This window comes from Nipponia nippon, unplaced genomic scaffold, assembly GCF_047370975.1.
Source record: "Nipponia nippon isolate SJK-2023a ecotype South Korea unplaced genomic scaffold, ASM4737097v1 scaffold_7, whole genome shotgun sequence".
Lineage (NCBI taxonomy): Eukaryota > Metazoa > Chordata > Aves > Pelecaniformes > Threskiornithidae > Nipponia > Nipponia nippon.
In genome coordinates, this window is record NW_028262391.1 from 9,195,252 (window position 1) to 9,220,914 (window position 25,663).

The 25,663-nt window shown below is 40.4% G+C and overlaps 1 protein-coding gene across 4 annotated transcripts in view; it reads right to left on the reverse strand.

The window, feature by feature from the left end:
- MME (membrane metalloendopeptidase) overlaps positions 1 to 25,224 on the reverse strand; it is a 53,911-nt gene extending 28,687 nt beyond the window's left edge. The window contains exons 1-10 of one of the 4 annotated variants that reach the window (XM_087739365.1): positions 25,207 to 25,224; positions 20,939 to 21,108; positions 19,470 to 19,505; positions 11,997 to 12,158; positions 10,348 to 10,428; positions 9,499 to 9,594; positions 9,275 to 9,393; positions 8,178 to 8,243; positions 4,625 to 4,759; positions 2,236 to 2,337 (exon numbers count right to left, since the gene is read on the reverse strand). In XM_087739365.1, the coding sequence (XP_087595491.1) occupies positions 2,236 to 2,337; positions 4,625 to 4,759; positions 8,178 to 8,243; positions 9,275 to 9,393; positions 9,499 to 9,594; positions 10,348 to 10,428; positions 11,997 to 12,158; positions 19,470 to 19,505; positions 20,939 to 21,098 (957 nt within the window). In that variant the 5' untranslated portion in view covers positions 21,099 to 21,108; positions 25,207 to 25,224. Of the gene's footprint in view, positions 1 to 2,235; positions 2,338 to 4,624; positions 4,760 to 8,177; positions 8,244 to 9,274; positions 9,394 to 9,498; positions 9,595 to 10,347; positions 10,429 to 11,996; positions 12,159 to 19,469; positions 19,506 to 20,938; positions 21,109 to 21,316; positions 21,438 to 24,370; positions 24,490 to 25,206 lie in introns of those variants that run through there. The other 3 variants (XM_087739363.1, XM_087739364.1, XM_087739362.1) reach the window with 3 other exon arrangements.
- Positions 25,225 to 25,663: the final 439 nt, after the last annotated feature.

Consider the following 25,663-nt stretch of genomic DNA (forward strand, 5'->3'; position numbering starts at 1 on the left):
GCTGATAAGAAAAACAATTTCGCTTCGATAAGTCTTTGGTTAGTAATGTGTGCCTCAGACGGTAGATGGGTCGAAGGACTGACTGGAGAACACAGAGTCATCCTCTTGCTTCCTAAGAGAATGCAGACTGTGGTTGCTGCTCGGCTGCCCAGCACTGGGATTTGAGCCATGCAGCCATGCCGTAAGTGGGCAAAGAAGCCAGACTGCGTGCAGCCACGTCGCTGCTCCTCCATCACATAACACAACCCAAAGCAGCAGAGTGGTATTAATGGGAGGTTATAACCTCTGCGTCCCCCTACCAGGAAGTTCGCACCTGCAGCTGATGTCAAGCTAAGTATTTTCACAAGTCTTAAGTGTGTTACTTGTCTTCCTCTGTATGATACCAGCTGAGGGAGACAGATCCCTCAGCTTGGAATACCGTAGATTGTACAGTGTTATATATTCCTCCAATTTCTCCATTCACTTTTTTAGTAAATGACACTGATGTTACAGCTAACTTTATATACACTGCTTCAAATTCTCTATATTGGCCCAAGGTTTCCTAATCCATGGCCTCTGTGGACCACTGTTTGACTGAGAAAATGATTCAGAGGAGAAGCTGAATCATCATCAAAACTCCAGAGCTACTCAGTACTTCTACCACATTGGGTAGGTACTCATTGTAGTAATGAAAAGGAAGGTGTTATATTTAAGAAAAGCAAATAATTTTGGACTTTTTTCATCAATGTTTTTCATTAATTTTTAAAATTTTTGCTATGGCTATTACTTTGAAAAGCATTGGTGATTTTTCCCAGTCTGTATCTTTTGAGAGGAAAGTTTTATTGGAAGACCTAACGTCTTTCATCAGACAAACTAATGTAGCTGAGGAAAGCAGATAAGCTTTCAGGAATAGAATCACTTCAGGTTTGAAAGAGAAGCAGCAAACTTCAAGCTAATCTTAGGAATAATTGCTGTTCTATCCTTAGACCATTACAACGACGCTACCAACTCCCATTATGTGTCTTTTGAGCGTTTTTGGATAAATTTAGAGCAGATGGTTATTGCTGATCTGCAGCACTCCCCAGGAACTAAAAATAACCAGGGCAATACCATTCCGTGACAAGAGAAGTTACTTCTGACATTATGACTGTAATGGTAACTGCTCAGCTAAGACCTGTGGGAGAAGGTAAATTGTGAAACAAATTAAGCTATGCAGAAGTGAACTGTCATATAATTTAAAGTTGAAGAATTTAAAGTCAATAAAAATAGCAGTGATTATGAAACTGTGGTAGGAATAATAGTATTTCATAGTACCTTACTGGGCTCAAAAGACTCAATAAGGCACTCCTGCCAGTCAGACCACAGTGCTTTCTATGTGACATTAGTTAACCTGCTTGCCTGTTGTGCAAGATACTGAAGTCATTTATGACAAAGAATACCCATGTCCAGTAAGACATGATGTTACTGAGGAGGCACACCTATGTTATCAAATCTTTGGTTATTCTTTAGGCAGACTTTGTGGTGCCATGAATTAAAGGTTATACTGCACAAACGGCACATGGCTCAGGATAAGAGAAAAGGCAGAGCTGAAACCTCTTGGGGGAGCTACAGTGGGAGGAATGGGAAGAATTGTCCTGATTGATAGTCATGACTTCCTAGGCTCCTTTCTGCTTGCTTTGGGAGCCCATCTTACAGAGGGAATGTTGGAAAAACAGGACTTGCACTTTGTTCTGAATCTGCAGCTCTGGAAAAACAGAGAGGGCTTGAATAGTCACACCACAACATATTTGAATCAATTGGTGGCTGCAGTCTTAACTTTTGTCCTGGGCCCTCTGGAGCTGCTGTGGTAATTACAGGAAGGGAATTTATTTGTATTTTCAGACTGTCCTGATTTCCAGCAAGGGTTATGTATGTGCAAGTTTTGCAAGATTTACCATCCTGAACCCATGAGGGTAAGTCAAACTCATGATATTTTTTTTCCTTTGTCCTTTTCCATCTCTTCATGTTGAAGCAGAGGGGCAAGATCTGCCTTCAAGTTAGGAGAAACCGTGGGTACAGAAGCAGAGTCTTTTACATATCATTTAATGTCATCAGATATTTAGGTAATACAGTGTGCATGTCAGGTATCCTGTTCAATTTCAAGTATGTCTGAGCTCAAGAAAGAAATGTCTTTAAAAGAAAAAATTGTCAGGCTTCATTATTTCATCTCATCAGTCATAAATTAGAGGTTAATATATTAGATTATTGATCACTCACCTTACGATCAATTTCCAGGGAGAAGTTCTGTTGGAGTTGTGCCAAGGTCATTTTATTGTACAGCAGAAGTGGATCATTTCTGTCTTCAGATTTTGTTGTTGCCTATCAAGTTAATAATGAGAAAATTACTAAGTACACTGAGCCAGTTCACAGGAATTTTGATAAGTGTAAGTAAAAAGAAAGAAAACGGGTATTTCTGGCTTAATACATTACTATAAGTTTGCATTAACTGTAAAGTACCTGACATGTCAATATGGACAGCATTTTATAGATAAAAAGTATATAAAAGGATAGATTAAATGAACTAAATTTCTGACAGTAAAATGGAGCTTTACTTTTCAGATTCGTTTTGTGTTACAGCATCAACAACTCGCGCTCTGCAGGAACGCTGTTTGGAACATAGACCCACATGACTCAAAGCACTGAGTAGACACTGTTACTGATAGATACAAAAATCTTGGGAGAAGGGAATAAAGGAGATGTATTTATTGCGTATAGGGCGACCAGCGTGCTGCGGTAGGAATGCAGTGGGAGCGTTCTGATCAGGATGCATGTGCTATCTGATACGTTCTTTCTGAAACCACTGTATAGAAAGGGAGTCATAACTCAAATAAGCTTTGTATTAGCCTAGGCAATGTGGTTTTGCACCAGTGTGTTAAAAATGTGCATACATTAACACCTTAATGGCATGACTGTATTAGGGCCGTTTCTTATAGACAATAAAACTGCCTGACTGCCAGAGAACTGTGGCTGTGGTGGTGCTTTATGAGGCAAGTTAATTGCTGCAGTCTCTAGACAGCAAATGCCAGCAAGGTGGTCTCTGGAATTAGGGTGCAGACAATGTATGCTGAGAGGAGACAAAACCAGCACCTAATGGTAACTACTCCCTTCGCCTCTGAATACTCTCTTAGATATCTTTCTGTTCTTTTCCTCAAACACCCTTGCTAGGATGCTTCTGCAGGCTGCTGAAGTGCATTCTTGTATCCTCTTTCGTACCTTTGTTCTCGTGCAGAAGTACCTTGTGACAGCATCAGCACTAGTTCCCCTGATACTCCACCCCTTTTAACTTCCACTTTTTTCATGGCAAATGACTATGGGAAAAGAGTGGTCTTGTGATCTATGAGAGTAATTAGTGGGAGAACCTACATCACTACTGCCTGAGTTACTCTTAACTGACTGGGTCAGGAGTGAGAATAGTGGATTTTACCCGTTTAAAATGTTTTGAAAAATCAATCATGCCAAGTCTGATTTTATCTCTCTCTTTCCTTTTTTAAAAAAAGATTTCTTTTCCGCTTCCTCTTTCCTAATCTATTGTGCATTCAGTATTTTTTTCTGTGTTTTCTTTAACAAATTCCCAAGAACACAATGCCAGCTCTCTTCCAGTAACATTCAGGCTGGTGCTGAGTTTTCGATGAAAGAGGCAATAGCAGCTTACCCACCACCAGCTGTACTCTCTACCAGCAGCAACTGCTGCAGAGACATTTCAGTTGTGGTTTCCTTTCATACTCCCCTTCAAACCTTTCTCCAATGAATTCCTTTTCTTGTAATAATTTTCCATCTCTGATCTAAGACCAGAGGTGTTTTTCTCAGGAAAATGTGAAGAAAATCAAAATCAGATGGTTTTAATTTATATAAATGGGGGGGAAAGGTCTTTCTCTGCCAAACACGTGCCCTTAACTATCAGTGTAACTTGAGAAATAGCTGAAGCGAGAAAATTTGTATTTATTTGGCTTGTTTTACAGTCATCCTCAGCTTCAGGTGCTTCTGAAATGTTTAATAATCATATGCCATGTTTTTGCTCATGAATGCTTGAATTTCCATTTGTTTTTCTCTGTTCAAATTCTAGCTATTTCTCCAAGCCATACTTTAATGGAGAATAGTGTTTGATTAAAAATGCACTTGGAACAATCAGCATTGTGGAGCAGCTTGTGCAGGACAAACATTACTTTGTGCTGCATGGCAGGCCAAGGGTTGGGAATCTACTGCTCTGATAACCAAACAGCCCACGGGGAAAAAAGGACAAAGGGTGAAGAGGCCCAAAAGCATCTCCCCAGACTTGCTTTCTAAAACAGACTAAACAGAAACCAAGTCTTTCTCTCTCTTGCTCTCTCTTCCTTCTCTTCAAAGGCTTCTGTGAACAGATGAGGATAAAACATTTTGCTATTTGGAAAACAGCTAACTCAAATATTTTCCCTTGCTCCTTAGAAGGCATGTCTTTCTTATTATGTGTTCCTCTTAGGTGTTCCAGGCCCCATACATTTTTGGTCAGCTTTTGGTCCTACAAAATAACATTAACAAGTAACTTAACAACTCAGCTTACAGTTAGCTTTCTTAGGTATTAAGGCAAAAGTCAGTTATTTAAAGGATACTTTAAAAATGTTTTTCTTACATTGGCAATCTCTTTCTCCAGGTCCATAACTCTTTTCATTTGTTCAGAAATCTCACCCTCATTGAAAGAAATACTTCTTTCTTGTAGGATTAGTTTAGCTACAGAAATCATGAAATCAACATAGGCAGAACACGCCTGCAGGAAAAAATACAAACATTTTAAAGACAAAACTCTTCAAAGTATAGTATACCTTGATTATCTTTAAGATTTCATCTTCATTTTTGTGAACTACAGTTCCTCATCCCTTTCTTAAATAGTTTAATAGTAATTTATTCTGAATTACTATTAGATTACAAACAGAAATTAACGTTGAAAATTCCATCGTGGAAAATTGCTGTATAATTTGTAGCACTGTTCAAAGATAAACAGTCTCAACTACTGCACTGTGTTTTCATTATTTAAAATGAGATATTTGTACGTCCATATTCAAACGATCACCCTTGTTTTTTCTAGCTCATTTTAATTACAACTTCCAAAAATACTGCTTCCAAAGAGCAATGTTCCCAGAAACATAAAACCTAGAGAAATGCTGAAGGACTGTGTTGAATTAGCATTGTGGGAAAATTACTCCCAGAAGCAGTGTATTATCTCCTCTGTTGCTTCTTGGAATATTTAGAAATCATGTTGCGGTACCTAAATTTAGCATACCTAGATATACTATGGACAATACAGTATATATTAAATTTAACATATCAGAATTCAGCAGAGATAAGAATGGAAATATGGAAGTATATTCTCTTAAATGTTACACTGCCAAATATCTACAGATCTCATTATATTTTAGGGAACTTAATATTATTCTAATTCCTCTTTAAGCCACACTCATTTTTCTATCAACTGAAAGGCTGTTTTCAATATGATTTCTAAATGCAAATAAAAATACCTAATATTAGATAAGCTATCTAATAATAAATCTATTTTATGCAAAATAGCATAATCTACTAAAACAGTGATAAAACCTAGTTTAATAAGGTGTGCATGTCATCAACTTCATTAATAGAAATATTTCGGTATGTTCAGCTCCTAAGGCAGTAGGACTCACCCCTTTAATGAATGCTACGTTTATACAGCCATTCTGATTAATTAGCTTCCTTGTCATCCATCTCCTGTCAGCCTCCCCTACCTGCCAACAATGCTGTGCTATAACAGGCTGTGTGCGCTGGAAAACTCTGAGTGGCTCATGAAAAGTACTGACAGCAGGCTTCAAAAAGACAGGTGGCTCACAGCATCTTGAAGGACTGAACTCTCAGTGTAATTTTTAATCAAGATAGGTCATTTTACCAGAAAGAGAAAAGCCCATGAAACCACTGACAGCTACAAGTCACAAAAGAGAGTGCGTACCAAGCCTTTAAATGCCATTTTAAAATATGCAAATACAATTTATAAGAATTCAATACAGACACTACCCCAAACCAGTAAGTCAACAGAGATCTTCAGGTACCAATCAATGGACTTTATTTTTGGCCTAAAGTGCAGATCATTGTACAGTCAGGTAAAAAAGAACAAAGTCAGCTAATTTCAGATGGACTGCATAAATACTCTCGGGTATTTTAGTGGGAACTTGGATGTCAGAATAACTCCTGTATGACCAGAGGAGTCATATATCTTACAAGAGAAAAAGATTTAAAAAATATCTGGTTCACAGATTGCACTTGTAGCTTTATGGTGGGAAGTCCTGACAAAGGCAGCAGTTAAAATGCAGAAGGCGCAGATATCTTGTTTGCTACGTACAGCTCAAAGAGTAGAATGACACAGCAGGAAACGGAGCCAAGAAAAGGCTGCTATCAGAGTGCAGGGATTGAAAGGAGGAAAGTCTCTCGCTTGAAGTATTCATGCTTGTAAGAATGTTATGGATCTGCCTTTCGGTGATAAATCTCTGTTTTTTTTTTTTAAATACTTCCTCCTCTACTTTCCAGCAGTGGAAAGTAGTATGATACTTTCTGGTAGGTCAGAGACTAGAACAGGAATTGTCTTTTAGTGCTGCAGTTGATATAATACAAGGAAGAGAGCAAATTGTGACACATGAGCTAGCTCCTAGAGGCCATAACACATGATAATGATGTTAATTATTATTATCAGTTAATGATATTAACTGATATAATAATCAATTATGATCGGTTAATATGGTAATGATTGTCTTTACTCACCTATGATCTGTAATTAAATGTAATCAGTATTAGAGTATTAACTGTTAACATGTCAGCAAAATACCTACAAAACCAAAACATTCTGTATGCTTTCTCATTGCTTCTGCATTTGATTACCCAGAAGAAAACTGTCTACTTAAAGGTTACGGTGGTAGCAGTTTCAGCTACCACATGACTTCAGCAAATACATATACTTTGGCTCTCAAGGACTTAAAGCACAACCAAGATTAGCAATGAGGGATACACAGTGTCAGTGCTAACAGGTTAACGAAAATGCATACGAATAATAACTGAAGATGAATTAAAGAAGACCATGTGAGATATTAGGTATCTGAAGCAATTTCTATGATATAACATACTTTAGCTGCTGCATTTTCATTCAGCCATTGACTTCAAGGACTGTGATCTTTTCAGATCTTTCATGCAGACAAGCATGTCTTTGGTTCTGAATGGTTCTTTTCTTCTTTCTAAGCCTATTAGTCATACAATTAGTCCACCTGGATTCCACTGACACCTGCAGCACTTGCCAATCAATGCCAGTCGATCACTGTTCAAAAATGGCATCCTTTTTGTAGTGACAGAACGGGGGTGATCGATAAGCACTCATATTCTATCATAATACAACTTTGACAGTTATGAGGTACCTCTTGATTCAGCTGTGAAGCCTGACAGAAGCTGTGTAACAAAGCTAATTGTGTCATGTTTATTTCCTTCCAAGAGGTCCTAAAAAGTCAAGTTGCTGTTTCTCCTCCTACTTGCATAATCATACAGGAATTGTGTGGAAAAGCTACTACTTTTCTTCCACATATATGTGATTACAAGAGGAATGGAAGAGAAGGGAAGGGGAAACAGGAAGGGAGATAGGTTGAGATGTCCAGGGTGTAGTGATGCCAGAGGAATGTGCAGTCTTCTCATCTAGTGCAGGGACAATTGGTATGTACTGGCAACTGGAGCCTAGACAAAAACCCCTTGGCTCCTAGTGCAGCCAGGAAGATCAGACTAGGTCACTAACATTTATGGCATAATATTATAACACCTCATCTTCAGGACACTTGTTACACTCCCTCCCGTTCTTAGCTAACTTATTTCTACTTGCCCTTAATCTCATTTCTCTATATCCTCTTCATTTCCCTTTTGGCTCTCTTGCCTTCTTGCACACTTACATGTCACACATGCTATTCTCACCTGCAGATCAAGCTTGTTTAAATGCTCATCATTGTTACCTTTCTAATTCCAGTATCCCTAATTCTCCCAGTGATGTTTCCCAGAGGCAGTATTGGAATCTCTTCGGGAAATCTCTTGCGTTCTTGTTCTTTGCCTGTCCCCACTCTTGAGGATATGTCTGCGTTGAAAATACAGGCTAAAACTTCTAAAATGCAGTCAGTGATCTGTCAGCTTCATCTTACCTCTTTGTATGCACCAGTGCATTCGTAGTAGTCACGAGAAGGCAGGCCAAGCCCAGGCTGATCAATCTATAAATTGAAATAAAAATTACAAAGTGCTTAAGAACAAAACGGCACAGCACTGTACTGTTCTTTGGTAAATTATAGGTCGCTGATGCTTCACTCTTGCCAAACTATCTTCTGGCCAAAGGGGAGTTTCTCTCTCATCCTGTTGCCCGCCTTTAATTCTTTTCACTCTCCTTATACTTTTTGTCTTTTTTTTCAGTCTTTTTTTTTTTCCTGTTGCTGAACAATGCATGCTATGCATAACCAGTGTGAAAACAGTGGATGTACAGACGACAAAACAGTCCACAGACAGGCAAGGCAGTTACTGCATCTTTGAAATTCGTACATGCAATGTAGTCAAGGATCTATCCACCCATTGACAAGAAAGATTAGACCTTCGCTCTTGTAACTGTCACGTCTCAGGGGTAGCTGGTGCAGATTCACCATACGTAATATTGTCTTCCTATGGATTTTCCTTTTTCAGAGATCATCTTACGTTTACAGGCAGGGCACTCTCAACATACTCCTTATGCAAATGTTCTCAGCCACTTTCATATCTGTGCCAGCTGACTGCAGGTCCTGTTAGTACTTTGGCATCTGAATACCTTGTAAAAACACAACCCCCTTTGTGGGCTTTCTGCCACTGGGACCATAGCCCAGGTTTTCAGTGACAGAGCTTTCTGCCTGAAGTACATGGTAAGGAAATCATGTTTACTTATTTGCTTGCATGCATATATAAGTAGATCTTGTCTGTCTTGTGTCCAGTGTACACATAAATTGTCTGTATGTCTATATACATCTCCATTATTCTCATCTCACTGACAATAACAGTGCATGAGTGCACAGAATAAAGATGTTAACTTTGAGAATGGACAGTACGCTGTGGAACTGATAATTTCAGTTTGAAAACTACATAGATTCACAAACTCATCTACAACTTACTCTGGTAAAATTCAATCACTAATATTTCTCCTGGTTAACATTTATATCTATGCTTCTAGTTAGTTTGCCGCACTTTTATGATCAACAAGGCAATGCCACCCAGAGAGACTTACATGAATGATATGTGCTGTGGAATTTTTATCATCTGTGCCAACAAAAAAATTAATAAGGACCTTTTTCCCATATCTGGAGTTCAGCTGTGCAATAGCTGTCTCAGCTGTCCAAGTAGTACCTAAGCAAATGAAAGGTATACTCAGTCTCTATTTTTGGTAAGCAATGAAAAGTACAATAATTTAGAAATTTTAACTGAAAAGGAAATAAACACAGATTATCTTACCGTAGGAAGAATCCCAGTTAGTTGTTGCTACAGGCCAGTCAGATACATTTGGCAATAAACTGATCAAAGGCCTTCCACCTCGGCTATCAATGGTAGCTTTTGGAAAAATAAAATGAGTTACCATGACATTTTAACACACACAAATGTTATACTATTATAATGAGTTCAGGATAATGAAGCTGAGAAATACGTTTTCACCATCACCACAATAAGAATATGCTCTGATGTATGACTGTGCTTTAACATGTAATTTTAAAAACATGTTTCAGTCATGACTGCAAACAGCACGTGCAAATCCTTGCGACCACGACATTGAAGAACTATTCTATTTTCATTCTGCAGATAGCTTGAAATAATAGTTTTGAGAAGTATTAATAATATTATAGAAACTATAAAAACATGATTTAGGAAGCACTGCTAACTGTTTTACTGCTCCTCATTCTAGGGGCAGGATTTAGCTCAAATTCTTGAAATAAATGATCTCCCTGTCTTTCTAGAAGCCTGGTATGCCAGTTATTTTCCACCTCATTCCTGATAATTTCTACAAAATAATTAATTCACACCTAACTGAAAGGATTTGAGATTAAATATCTGCAGCAAACTGGTAACTGAAGAGTAATGTAATCTCACTTAAAATGTCAAAGCAAGTAAAATAGGAGAAACAGTACTGATTTTACTATTGACATTCTTATTTGACTTAATAGAATGGATACATTTTAGTTTTCACAAAGGATTTCTGAAAAATTATGCACAGAAACTAGGAGGATACAGGTATAGCTGACTGTGAAGATGGGATTCTTTGGACGATATTTATATATCCTATATGCAATAAATTCAGGAGACACTTACTTTCATTTATGCATGATCTGTACAGAGTTTTTGCCTTCTGCACTGCTGCTATGTCATTACTGCTTGGTGTGTCGAGGACATCTGAAACACACAGACAGCAAATATATCTTAATATCTGATCTTTATTGGAAAGATACTGAAGGAACCATAGAGGATACCATCCTGAGGACCAGAGGGTGGACAATCAGTGCTCCCCGTCCATCTCCAATTCCAGGGAAGCTTTGCCTTTCAAAAGCTAAGGGGAAAAAGCTCTGGAGATTATATGGCTTGCAATTACAACAGTCTGTGTTAATATATTGAGGAGTCAGGTAGATATTATGTGGATCATCCTTGGTGAAATACAAATGCTCTAACTTTTCAGGGACAGTTTTTAGGTGACCAAGCTACTGTGTGAAGAAAATTGCTGTCAGGGCCCTAAGTGTACCAGCAGGCTCTAACTGCACTGAGCAGCCTGTAACCATCTTTTCCTGTAATTCTAATCTGCAATCTCTTCACCACAGCCAGGAGTTTAGCTGTTTGTGTTCAAGCTCTGCTTTGGTATGGTGCAGCTGTGTGACCATGGATCACATTTCTGTGAAAACAGCTAAATTGTAAGAAAGAGCCATGAGAAGCCTCATCCAGTGCCTCAACTTGTGCGCCCTATGCCTGTTGGCTCAGGAGCAGCAGTCCAGGTCAGCCCCTTGCCCATGGTCCTTGCCCATGCTCTTGTAGGTATGCTGGACCTTGCCTGGCTGACTTGCCTGGCGATCATGAGGCTGTTAGCTGAACCTGGTCACTGTCACCGGACCTGCTCTGCTCTTCTGGTTTGGGTCCTGTGGGACTGAGCCCCTGTCTGTGGGGCCCCTGTCCCTGCATGCCTCGAGTCACAGTTGGCTCCTGGCTCGCCCTCCCTTGTGGGGTAGCCCACTCTTGCCACTACCTTACAATTACTCCAATTACTACTTTACAATTGCTTTGCTCTACAGAAACTGAAGCCTAAGGAGCACTGTGGCATCCATAAACTGCAAACCTCGCAAAACCGGAAGATATGCAAAGTAAAAAAACGATATTCAGTCTGGAGAGAGTGGTTTGGAGAATGTTTCATGAATATAAACTGACTTTTTTTGACTGTTATTTTCGTCTGAAAAAGGGGAATATGGACAATTGGACACTATTGCGTTTTGTAGAAAAAGGAATATTTGTAAGTTTATGATGTGACTAGTTAGAAAATTGCTTGCCTGCTCTTTGGGATTTAGCTGGTGGAATACAGATATGCAGGACACAGGGCTGCCAGAGAGCAACTTCCAGCATTTCAGCTGACTTGGACACAGGCAGACCTCTTTCTTCTTCACCTAGTTTGGCTGCTATCGTTAGTGCATGAGGGTAATGATATGGATTTCAGTTGTTATAATATGCAGATGAGCACACAGAGTCCAGATACCAGAAAGGTCAGGTCTGGTCAGCTCTGCTCTGGTGTCAGACCCAACAGCATAACTTCCTCAGCATTCCCCAAGCAAACAGTTTGTGGTAGATTTGTCCTGAACCGAACACAAAGAAACTGAAATATTTGGTAGTATTTTAAGCTTTGCTAGACAACCACATCTTATTAGAATAACATGTAAGCCAAAGAAGAAACTTTATATAGTCCACAAACATAAACCCCAACTGACCTTTTAAAACAACTTCTAGTTCGTCTCTTAAAATGTCAAAGTTACTATAACGGGAGCTGGTTTCTGGAATGACGTTCCTCTTAAGCCATCCTCCACAGGCATATTGGTAAAAATCATTACAAGGCTCTGCAGTGGTGTCCATGTTCTCAAGGATTCGGGCTGCTGTAATACGAGACAAATCAAGGCATAAAGAATCTTTAGAGAAAATAAATGAATACACGTGCTTTCTCTGAAGAGGGAAGTAATAAATACATTTCCTTTCGTTTAGAATAGGCTCAAGCCTACTTGAATGTTCCTAGACCAAACACAGTACTAGTCAGTGAACAAGGAATTACTATTCCTTTACTGCCCGTAACTTATATACTTCCCTGTTGCCTGTGTTTACTGATGGGTAAACGACTAACGTTCCTACTGCCTGTGAGTTGTTGCTCAGTTTTAAATAAAATGTAAGATGTTTCATTTACTGACTTACACTTCTTTGAATTGAAATGTGGTGAAAAGAGAAATTAAAAGCACAAGACTTATCAGAGGAATTACCCACTGTAATGTAATTTAAGTAATTAAGTATGATGTAGGCTCAGCTGAATCCAATCTATTTCAATAAAATAATGACTTTGTTGTACCTTTTAAGTTCTTGTCAAGAAAGTCTTCCTATTAATGCTTTCATGAATCTCCATCATTTTTTATTCCACATTTTATTCTAGAACTGATACTGCCTCTTGCTATCCCTGTTGACCCTCTTGAAGTGGCTCGTCAAAGACTAACTAGCCACTGACTGATCATGACAGGGGATTCTCTAAGGAAATCTGATTCCTTGATGACAGTTTCCCAGCTGCTGTTCATAAACCTTCTGGGCTTTTTTTTTTTTTTTAATTCCTCTTCCACTAGACTGTTTTCACCACTAGTATGCTAGCACAAAGTCTCTCACAGAAAGGAGAGATGCTAGGAGTCAACCAAGAGCTAGCGATACCTCTGAATTTCCCAGGATACTGAATATCCTTCTCATTTTTCAGACATTATTTTTAGTAAATGGTGAGGCTTGTGATTTCAAGTGGTCATTCCTCCCACATGGGTGAGTCAAATACTTATAGTTATTTCTCCAGTACTTTCAATATTTTCCATGTCTGTTATGCTGGTGGAAATGAGAGGTGGATAGACAGGCTAGAGTATTTATGTTGACTTGCCTTTCCCGCCCCCGCCTCGTTTTTCTTGGGATCTTCAGTTGGCTTAAGAGTGTTATATTTTATGCCAACATCTGATGGTTTTACAATGTTCCAGTGCTTGGAAGATGGAAAAAGCCATGAACACAGACATTTTCAATTTTAGACTGCTTAAGTAGCATAAAAACCACTGTGGAAATAGGTACAATGCCTACCACCTGATTCTTTTCCTTCTGAAGTCAACGGCAGGCTGACTTCAATTTGAAAGGATACAGGATCATGCCAACAGCCAGAGATTGTGAAATTCACCCATGTTTTTACTAAGTTTGACACTTGCTTTTTACCCATTCTTGAGAAAGCCAAGCATCCAGTCCTACTGTCCAGTCTGTTAGAGCAAGGAATTTACCCTCTGCCTGTACACTTGGACAAGAGGCAATGGACACATACAGAAATAAGAAAAAAAATATATCCTTTTGAACTTAAGAAAAACCTTCTTACTATAAGGGTGGTCAAACACTGGAATGGGTTGCCAGGGAAGTTGCGAAGTCTCCGTCTGGGAAATCATCAAAACCTGACTGGACAAGATCCTGAGCAACTTCCTCTAGTTGACCCTGCTTTAAGCAGGGCCGTTGGACTATGTGATCTCCAGAGGTCACTTCCAATCCCAACTATTTTGTGGTTGTGTAAACTCTGGTTCTTGTGTCTGTCTAGTTTGTCCCATTTCATTTAGCGGAAGGGGAATGTTTTGAATGGTGCACTTTATTCCTATCCTAGCTCCATCTGTTTGCTGTAAAAGAGAAAGATTGCTAATTATTACTAGAATTTCCTGTTTTAAGGGTATCCTTATGAATCTCTCTGCTAGGCTGGAGCAGCATCTGAAGGGCAGCACTGTCCCTTGGATTATCTTGGCATGCGTTAGTCCAGCAACAAAGACTTTAATAGCCAGGACCGGACATCACAGATGGCTCATTCAGAGCAGTGTGCCAGGCCTGCCAAAAAGTAATGGTAGGATAGAGAAATCTTCCGACACCAAGAAAAGATTGTTCTTATCCACTGTCTTGTCACATTTTAAAAAAAAAAAAAAACCAAACCCAATGAGAAATCCACATCTTGTGTAAATCTGAGAAATTATTAACAGTCTATGTAATATCAAACCTTGCTTTAACTGTGGAATCATGTTGCTCTATTGGTAGTCAGCATATGCTTAATCTTCCTTGCCTACTACTATCACACAAAAATAATCATCTGTCATAACGTTTCTGCTGTAAAGTCCAGGCTAGCCAATATTAGCTAATCAACTTTTATCAAAACTTGAAGTTTAAATACTGCAAATGTAACAGAAAGCTCAGTCACGCGAACTGTAGTCTTTCACTTAGAACTTCATGCAAAATACATGTATTAAGTATTCTCCTCAAGAATACCATTCATTATTTGGGTGATACCATGGGTGTACTAAAATCAATGAAATGTAATTTTATTATCAACCAAGCCCAGAAGCATAATGACACATGAATCGCCCCTTCAAAGTCAGTGGGACCAGTTAGGCTGGACAGAATTCTAAACATGCTCTAAATTATTTAGAAGTTGATACCTGTGCCCAAAGAAGCTTTATGGTAAGTTCATGGCTGTACACACTGAGACATTTTTGCTCTGGAAATAATAAGTGTGAGACTGATGATAAATATTTTGTCATTTTGATTCTAATACAGGTTAATTCATACATATACAAATACAGATTATACACAGTATACTTTTCGTTAGTCCTCAGTACTGCTTTGATGAACCAGTGTTTGGGTTTCTTCCTATTCTCACTTGTTTATTCAGTTTCCTGTCACTGAAGAATGTAGAGCCTTATCTATATCGCTTACTTTTAATGATTGATTTTATTGTACTCCTGATTGCCAGTTGTTGCTTTAATAGCTTACAAATAAAGTAATATAAGCTGACATAACAACCAGTGACCTGGGGAGGATATAGGAGAAACACAATATGCTTACCTAGGTGAAACTGATATGAGAGAGATCAAAATTCTCTCTTCTCATTAGTCTGTGCTGTCTGAGCTCAGGCAAATTAGCAGAGAGTATATCGGCTTATTCAAAAAATGTTCCAATGTACAAATGTATCTCCATGTGCTACACTGCAGTGGATTTCACAAACCTTGGTAACATCATCATGCAGTTACTGATATTTTACCCTGTGTATAACCAATTGAATTTTCATTACATTTTTTCTTCTGGTCATTTATTTGAAGCTCCTCTATTATATGTACTATAAATTCTGTTAGTATTGTCACTTTATTCTTTTTCAGCGGCTTGTACCTGTTGCAAAAATTTGAAATTCTTTGCAAAAAACTGTCACAGTATTGGTCAGTTCTGGTGTAAGGCCTTACCATTTCACTTAATGTCTATTCCCAATTATGTTTCTTGAAAGACCACAATATTCCAAAATTAATACTTCTTGCTCTCTATCTGTATCTGTCTGTCTAACTTTTCCTGTATGTTAACTTACATAGTCTGGAAGAAGCAGCCATATTAAAGATGAACTGGTACGAAATCCTGATTTGAAGAAATAATAAACTTGTAGATTCATCCCAGTAAGATTATTATTAAACAGCAATAATACAGTTTATTTCTCTGGTTTAAGCACTTTACCTTGCATTTTTTAAATATTAATTTATTTTGCTATTGAATCATATAATTCCGACAAACTCTTTGAACTATTTTTGAAGCTCTTTGAGCACTGAAGGCCTGAGCAGATGCCAGCTAACCATTCTGGGCTCCTGATTCACCCTGTTCTGCTTCTGGAGCCAAGAACACACTCACTCTAGTGACCACCTAATGGAACAAGTCTTCTAGGTGATTACGTCCTTACCAACACTTGCCTCCCCTTTTCATAATCTGACTATATTTCATTTATGACCATGTAAGTGTGGAGAAGGCCCTGCACTTCTATAAAAATTTCTACTTTAAGTGCATTATACCATGGTGGGACATGGAAATCCTGGCTCAGTTAATAAATAACAATTTGAAATTCAAACTGGTCATTCCCAACTTTGCTCAGAGCTATCCATTCTAAATCATTTACAGACAGATGCAGTATTTGGAACTGACAGTTCTGTAATGGCTAGCAGATCCGAACTTCATGTGGGGGCTCCCTGATCCTAACTGCTTCCTGCATTGTAAGAGTTCATTGCTACAACAGTCTAATAGACCATGCAGGTTTTTAGCTGCTTCTAGGACCCTTGCTAGGCAGAACACATACTAATGCTACAGATCGTAATATGGTCAGAAGTAAGTGTTCCAGTTCGACATCCTTGCTTTTGCATCTGTTTAGACCTTATTTGAGGTATAGCCCCACAGCTAAAAGTTAATTATAAAGATTATAATTTAATCAGATACATTGGTTGCCTCCCAGGACTCTTACAGTATGGTATGTAAATACCAAGTGTTAACACCTGGTAAAATACAAAAGCTATCTTTTGCCCGGTTGTAAATTTTATGTGTTCCAGGCTGGAGTGTGCAGTTCTTGCACACGTAGTAGTAGTTGTTACTCACAAGAGTAGTTCCCCTATCTGCAGTGGATCAGTTTTCATGTCCTGTATAGGGACAGCAGAATGTGGATTACAGAAAACCTCTAGGATGTCAAGCAGCTCATTTTCCTGTCAGTAGAAAACACTTTCATAGAATACATTTATAGTGTTACCCTGGCATCTTGCGTGTTTTGAGACTGACTTCTCACCATTTCTTTTAGACTTCTTCTTTCAGTGTTGGAACTAGACAATTTGTAGAATACGGAGCAGATGACAGTAAGTAAATGAGATAAATGTGTGAATAAAATAAAGCTGTATTTAATAAAAAATGAAAAGAGATTATAACATTAGGACCACACTGTACATTCCTATTTTTGGGACGTTTTAGTCTATCGACTGTTTTTTCTCATTTTATATTTCATAGAATCATAGAATTGTTTAGATTGGAAAAGACCTTTAAGATCATCAAATCCAACAATTAACCCAGCACTGCCAAGTCCACCACTAAACCATGTCCCTGAGCACCACATCTACACGTCTGTAATACTTTCCCAATTTTACTTCTGTATTGAGAATCTAACATTTAGTAAGAATGTTTATTCCCTTAAATATTTGCATGCTGTTAAATTTTTTAATGGAAGCATAGAAGAGTAAAACTATTCTGCTTAATTCATTTAGCCACTTCTTGCTAGATCTTCAGTTTACATTATGCCTTATTTCTCCAAACCCTTTACTGCTTTTCCTTTTTGAGTTCATTCATCATTACGTAGTCTATCTGAACTTCTTTTTAACAGATATACATAAATATTTAGTTGAAAATGAGCATCTTCAGAGATTAAAAAAAATCAAGTATGTAACTAATTTGATAATTTTTCAAACCACAGCATGAGCTTTCATGGTGGCAAAAAAACACCTTGGAAGTGTAACTAAAAGACAGTGATGACCACCTGAAATAAATCCTGTAAGATACTTAGACTGTGCTGATGACAATATGCAGCTGTTGAGACAATGGACTGCCTTGGGGCTTCACCAGTGGATGACTCCATCAGGACTGAGGTGCGGGGGCAACTACCTTAGCTACTCTGGCTACTGTCAAAAATGAGACCTAAAACAAGTAGTCCCACGGAAGTAAGGAAACCAATGTAATGACCTTTCTACACTGTTTCTAGCATGTCTGCAAGTCTAAATGGGGCCTATGAATCAAAACCTTTTGGAAGCCTCCAATGGGGTGCTGTGCACCTCAGATTCCTTAGCAACTGTACTTAACTTACATATACTTTTGCTTGCAGGCACATACATTTTTCTTGCATGTTGACTGTCAAATCCTTTATGATGCCTCACCACCTTTCCTGTGTCTCCTATTGACATACTGGGTGTCTCTGGCTTCTCCTAGGGCTGTCTTTTCTCTTTCTCAGTCATGATGTACAGAATCTATGTAGAAGTTATGAATTCCACTTGACATGAAGATAACACATAGCTATTAGGATGCTTATGATGCTTTTCAATGGGAGGTTATCAAGGTTGAACAACATGCAAGATGTTTGCTTGGTAAGCGAGTGTGGGTGCTGGGAAATGATCCAGGTTTTGAGCTTCCGTTTCAGATTTCTTGCCACCCTCTGTGACTGGGCCACAGCCTTTGTGAACTGTGTGGCCAAGTTTTTCTACAGGGGTGGAGAAAGCAAAACAGGAATACCTGCCAGAAAGCAACACCAAGGGAGTGATTTCAGGGGTCCCATCTTCAGAAGCTTCCCAGAAAAACACATAATCAAAAGAGACCTGCTATAGGGGTATACAGATACACCAAGGTGATTATACATTGGCACTGTAGCAGTCTCCTCCTGACTTGGAGAAGACTGCTCCAAGGGCATGAAGAACTGTCAACTGTTTGACCATGGAAAACGGCATGAAAGGAGAAAGCAAGGCAGAGCTGGCATAGAGCCCCCGTGAAATATATGTTGGCACAGCCAGCTAAATGCTCCTGTCTTTTGAGGAAGGAGACAGAGAGGCTGCTTCCGAGCCTAGGATCAGTCTGTATTAATGAGGTGGAGGAAGTGTTATAAAGAGAATGGGGACATTTAGAAGTAGATTAGGCAAAAAAAAAGGAAACCAGCATTAATTGGTCTGGAGGAGAAAACAGAAAGGATGAAAGAATTATAGGTGAGGGGAAAGGGAGAGCATGGGTAACTACCACTTTACCTACTACTAGAGCTTATATAGTATGGAACTCAGCATTTCTCTGATGCATTTTAGTAGCCCCCCAGTAGAGTTCAGACCAGGATGTAAACTAAGAATTTTTTATGCAGGTGTTACTGAAGGATGAAGTTAGCTTGTCAGACTATGAAATTTGGAATTTTTTCTTGACATGAAGATTAATATCGCATCTCCTCAAACAGTAGCATGGCATCTTTAATGTCTATCAATGATCAAGACTTTCTTTCAATGTACCTTCTTTAGAGACATACCCTCTGTTTGAATTCTGACTTGGAGGTAGGTGTGGGAAGAGCCATCTTCTGATTCACTTAAAGCATTTCCTGAAGCTGGAGGCATTCTTTGGAGAGTCTGTTTCCAAGTTTTAAACTAGCCAGACCCTGATGACTTTGTAAGCTCTGACAATACCACATCACAAGGTTTTACACTTGTACATCTATGCTAAGAAAATTATTTGGGTTAGCAGATCCCATGCCTCAATGTGCCATACTTGTCTGCAGTTAGATGGGAACATTACATAGTGGTAATTTTGTTTAAAAACATATGAATTAAATGGGTATATATTTTCATTCTTACCTGATTTTATACAGTCTGATGTTTTGCAAACCCCATCTAAAAGAGAATACAATCATATTCTTAATTCTTTACTGAATGTCAATATAATAAAACCTACTGTAAATATTATTTTCATTGTCAGTGACTTTAGAATTGCATTTAATTGCAGTGTACAGTAAGATAAAGATGAATGGACACCTTACACTTAGTAAGTGAATATTTATACGATCAGGCTCTAAAAATACCATCATCTTCATCCCTTTAGGGTCATTCAGTGCTAGTCACTCATCATGTGGAATTTTTGTAGTCATCAGAGGAAAATATCCTATCAATCAATCAGGGGTGGGCAAAATATTGTTTTTATAACAAAGAAGAAATTTAGAGAAAAATAGCACATGGACTGAAGACAGTTGCAAAGTCAGTTTGAATTTAGCAATACTTTACAATGACAAGAAGACTTTGGAGCCATTATATGAAAATTTTGAGACATTCACTCCAAAGACTTCTAAACAAAATGCAAGGTTCAGGAACATGAAAATGTTTCCTTTTGAGACATTAGAAATAAAACTTTTTTTTTTATTATTTTTAATTTCAGAATGGCATTTTTCCATTCCATAATTGAACTAGACTATAATAAAAAGTTTAAACAAAATTATGAAGTACTTTAAAATGAGACAAAGCATTTCATTTCCAATAGAAGAAAACATTGTTGTTTGACCCCAAATGGAAATTTTAGCTTCTCTGTATTATCTTTGCCAAAAGTTATCAGGGTATTTACCCTGGAATGGAATTATTTTCAAATATTTTGGAATGGCTGCTGAATCACAAAACCTCTTAGTATGACTACACTCACTAAGAGTCCTTGCTGCAACAGCCTGTAAAAGGAAAAAATAGGATTTTCATACATATACAGGAATATGGAGAAAGCACTGTAGTTTGGTTTTCTTCAGCAGTGTTGTATTTTGTAGTTTTTTGCTTACTGAAGCGTTAATTACAAACAGAAGCATTGCTAAGTCAGAACAAGCAGATGTTTTGTGTTTACCACAACTTTGCGTGAACAAATGAATTTATAGTCCCTGTTGGAAAAAAGCAGTTTTGTGCCAGTGTCCAGCAATAAGTGCAGATGCAACTTTACATTTCGGATTGTGTCATACTGTCTAGTGACATACATGTGAAATACCGTTATGATGTAGCAGCTATTCATCATCTAATTTTATATACTGGGTAAGGTACAATTTTCTATTATTGGGCAAATAATTCTGAGCTGACCTCATTATTTTATTTTCTTAATGTTTTAGGTAGTGCAGCTATATATACCATTCAACACAGTCTTTTCTAATACAACATTTTAATATAATGCAACTTCCATTTTTTTTTTACTATACACTAACAACTGGATTCTATTTATTAAAGCATTTTTTCGTAATTTCTTAAAATACTTTTATATTCGTATGTATCTGTACATTCAAAGACAGTTTAAGTGTACTCACCATCATATGTGGCATACAGAACTATCATTGTGATTGCTACAATAGCTAGCAGAATCACTACAACAGCTAGCCCTATTTCCAGGCCACTCCATCGCAGTTTCTTCTTTGGTTTTGGAGTATTCATTTCAGTTATATCCATCTGGCTTTCTGACTTGCCCATAACCCAGTGTCTGAAAAGGAAAAAAAAAGGAAAATTCACCCAAGGACTTATACTGAGCCATAGGTCTTGAAACTGGCTCAACTGCACAGTAACAAAGATGTTTTCTGGGCTAGTTTTCAAATTATTTGTAACACTACTAGAATGTCAGTCATGAAATTAAAAATTCTCTCCTCTTCTCATGCATGTGCACACGCACACACACACACACAGGTACATACCATGCGCTACTTGTCATTTACAGAGAACAGAAGAGTGGTCTTCCTTCACACGAAGAGGCCACCAAATAGAAAAGAAAGGCCAACAACCTATTTTTAAAACGTACCCGTGTGGTTTAATCTTGTATGACGGTACAGGAGTTCACAAGCAAGCAAAAAGCAAGTCTCCCAGCTTGAATAAAAATTAACTCAATCTGCCAATTACTTATCTAATGCCAAAGGTCAACATATGCCATTGTGCTTTGCTGTCATTTCTTAAAGTATTATGTAAGCAATTCTTGACTACAGTTTTACAGCTGTCTCTAAAAATAGTAAAAAAAAAAGAATCAAGTCTGCTGGGAGCCTGTCAAATTCACACTGAAGACAGTGAGTCTTCACAGTAATTTTTAAAGAAGTGCAACCAAGTCCTCTCTTCTTAGAACACTGTAAATTAGGAGTAACTACAACACATACATGCAAAACTGGTGGGAGCGTGAATGGACTCACGCTCACTCATGGAATGTGTATGCAATAGTAGATTTTAAGATTGTATTTCTGTTGCTCTTTAGAGGTAACTTGGCCACCTTTTGCAGTGCTGCTGTTCTACAATTCTTTGCTCTCCCTTCATCTGCTCCCGCTTATTTAGGGCCAGACTTTCCTCTGCTGACAGAGATTCAAATTCCTATACATACAGCAATGTATTTCTCAACATTTTACAATGAAAACTCAACAGTTTCTATTCACAGCGTTTCCTGGGAATCTTTACATCCACAGATAAGAGTACACACCCTTTCCATTCAATGGGGAAGAATATGAGAGTTCCACTGGGATAAATAATGAAAACACCTACATTCACCAGACCCCTCACAAGAAGGTTAAGCAGGGGTGCAGGTCAGGGCATTCGAGTCCTCTTGTATTCATCACACCATTTTTCCCCCTGCTCTCTGTAAGTCGTTGTAACAGCAGTGAGGGAACCCTTCTCAGTTTATGCATCCACTCAAATCTAAGACTTGAACATAATTATTTTAAACAGGTTTAACTGTATTCCTGGCTTGTATTCATCTTTGTCTCCTCAAGTTGCTACAATCTTTCAGATATCCAGTCTTTGCTTTTCCTCTGGACCTTCTGTTTCTGCCTGATTTGTGTTCCTTAGTTTCCAGTAATGTCTTCCTCTCTTTGATGGCCACCTCACCTAGAATGCTAGCTCCTCCACTGCAAAAAAATGTCATTAAAGTATGTTTATTAATAATATAAAGACGTCAAATAACTCAGTATTATGGACCTAAGTAAACAGAGATTTTGTGTTCCACGTGTTTATGCAATACCTGTCTCAGTGGATCCTTGGACGCTATCACACTAACACTGTTTTTCTACATGAATGAGAGAACATTTTATTTCAGTGTGTCTTGTCTCCCCTTTTGTCACTACTCCCTGGACATCAAGATGTGTGAAGTGACTGGCAGTGCCATGTCTTCTATAGCTCAGGAGGCTGGAATCCCACAAGGTCTGCCCAGCCTCTGTCTTTCCAAACCCATAGGGACCATTACAACTGCTTTCATTTTCCTCATGAGCCACTGTTTTTCCCTGAAGAGTAGGCTTTTGGTCAAATCAGCAAGTGGTTCCTGAGACACAGGACTGAAATCCCACAGAACCATGTAAAAGAAAGAGCTATGTAGAAAAATTTTCCCTGCATTAACTGTGCTATAAATTAATAGATAATATAAAAGCAAATTAACCATTATACCCTTCTCGCTTCCAGTCACATTAAGCAGCAAAAAAATTTTATTTATATTGACTAAATACTGACCAGTCCTCAGAATCCTCTGAATACTTGGAGCCTAATTTAAGAAATGGTGCTTATCTTCTGACTCTGATGGTGTCTTTAAAGCACTGAAAACACAGTTCATTATAGCAGCAAGAAACAGTGTACCTTTCATGTGCAAATATGTTCCTTACAGTCAGCTAAGTTTTTCCAAGTGAGCTAATCTTTCTGTTCCTGCAGGAGTGTTCCTTATGTTTAAAGGCATCCCACTGACTGATTTTTACTTCTAGTTATTTACAGAACTTATCTGCATTAACGAACACCAGGTAAAAGCTTCTTTATGTGCTAATTGCAAGCACAGCAAAAGTATAAGAATAATTTAAGCAGATACAAGCCTAGGTGTTACGGTTTTCTCACATTTCTCTTAGTGCTTCCGTGATCCCCTCTACTCTGCCTACTGAAGCTTAGATACAACAGACACGTGAAATTACGTTGACTGATCCTGGTCTAGGCGGCATAGGGAGTTAAGGCATTAGCTTTTCTTTTTGGGATGCGTATGTTAAAAATCGACTTCTGGCTTACTTGGTTCTCAGTGTAGTCTCTACAGAAAACGTAGCACGTCACAAGAATACTTTTTTTTAATAACTTGTGTAGCACGTACTGTGCAAATGAGCTACCCCCAGGCACGGCAAAAGCAAGCCACAACCGGCAAGGGCGATTAGGAAGTGCCCCGGGGCATCACGCCAGCCAGCCCACCCATGGGCTAGCACCTCGCCCCCGCTGCACCGGCTGCAGGGAGGGGACGGCGCCCGGCGGCACAGCTCTGCGGCCGTTCCAACGCCGCCCCGCGCGCGGGCTCTGGCCCCGCTGGGTGGCGCCGCGGGCCCGCCGGGCCGGGGCCGCCCTGGGCGGGGAGGGGCCGCCGGGCCGGGGCCGCCGCGGGCTGCAGCCGGCCGGGCCGCGCGGGGAGGGCGCTCGGCTCCCGCCGCAGCTGCTGAGCGCCGGGCGGTTCAGCCCCGCCGTGCCGGCGAGGGCTGCCGAGGCGCCGGGCGGGCTCGGGGCGCTGCTGGAGGAGGCGCGACCCGCGGCCGAGCCCGGCCCGGCCCGGCCCGCTGCCCGCCCCCCGCCCCGACGGCACGCCGCCCCGCGACCCAACTGCCCGGTGCCCGGAGCACGCACGCCGGGGAGGGTCGTAACTTAGGGAGGGTCAGAAATCCCCGCAGGACGGCCGGGGCAGGGAAGCCGCGCGGGGACCCGTCCGTCCGTCCCGCCGCCGCGCCCGCCCCGCTCCCGCCGGCCCCTGTCCCCGTACTCACCGGCTGGCGCTCGGAGGGGTCCGGCCCCGGGGCCGCCAGGCACATCCCCGACCAGCGCCGGGCGGAGGCGGCGCGGGGCGCCCCGGGCCGGCGGGGCAGCGCCCGCGGGTCCCGGGGGAAGGCGGCGCGCAGGCTAGGCTGGCGGGGCGCCGGGCGGCCGCCGGCGGGGCTCAGCGCCCGGCCCGCCCGCGGGCAGCGGCAGCGGCGCGGGGCGCCGGCATCGCCGGGACATCAAAGCCCGGGGCGCTCCCTGCTCCCCGCGCCGGCTGCTCGCCGCTGCCGCCGCAGAGCAAAGCTGCTGGCAATCAAAGGAGCCCTTGTCTGCGGGCTGCCGGACGAGCAGTTCTCCGGGTGACCTGAAGGCTTCTTCCTCTTTGCGATCATAAAAATGTGATGGGGCAGGAAACAAACAAACAAGCCCCCCCGCCCCGACAGCGACAAACCACGCTCTTCACCTCGCAAAGCTTCCCCGAGCGCTTAGGTAGGGGAGAGAGAAGGCGCTGCCGCCCGGAGACAGGCGGTGCAGATGGGCGTTATGTCCGATGGAGCTGCCCCAGTCCCGACTCGGGACCGCAGGCTGGGGAGGCCACCTCTGCCCGCCGCCCTGCCGCGGAGGAGGGTGGAAGGCAGCGAGGCCGTACGCAAAGCGGCAGCTGAGCTGGGTGCGAGAGCAGCCTGCGCCTTCCTTCTTTCTCCGGCTTTTCATTTCTTTCCAGTCAGTTCAAGAGAAGGAAAGAGGTGATGCACAGGGAAGGTTAGCGGCTGCATGTCTGCAGTGCTTGGTGCCTGTTTCCATGCAGACTCGTTGCCTTTGTCAAATTAATGCAGTCACATACCTTCTGCAAGACCTTATATCCTCGTTCACTGAGTTATTTTCTTCTCAGGAGGGAGACAGCTGTGACTTCTTGCATGGAGAGGCAGCTCCGAGCTCTGTCATAAGATTTCCCAGCCAACCAAATATCAAAAGATATTTGTTTCATTCTTACTAAGTTTCATTTTTACTAATAAATTGGCAAACATCGGAAGAAGCCACATGAGTTGCTGTCATTCCTCTTGCTCAAACCAGATATCACACTCACTTCCTGCTGCCTTCCTAAAAGCATCTTTATTACCTCTGAGGCAGAAATCGCAGCTGAAATTCCTGAAATCTTTTATTACCAGCTATACACAGTAAAATGTCTGCTGCTTGAGAGGGGCAACCTTCCTCCTCTCTAAGAAACGTGGACACTGAATCCTGACTTTATGGAACTGCACAGCAAATGATCCGCAGAGCAGATGCAATGAAGAGGGGAG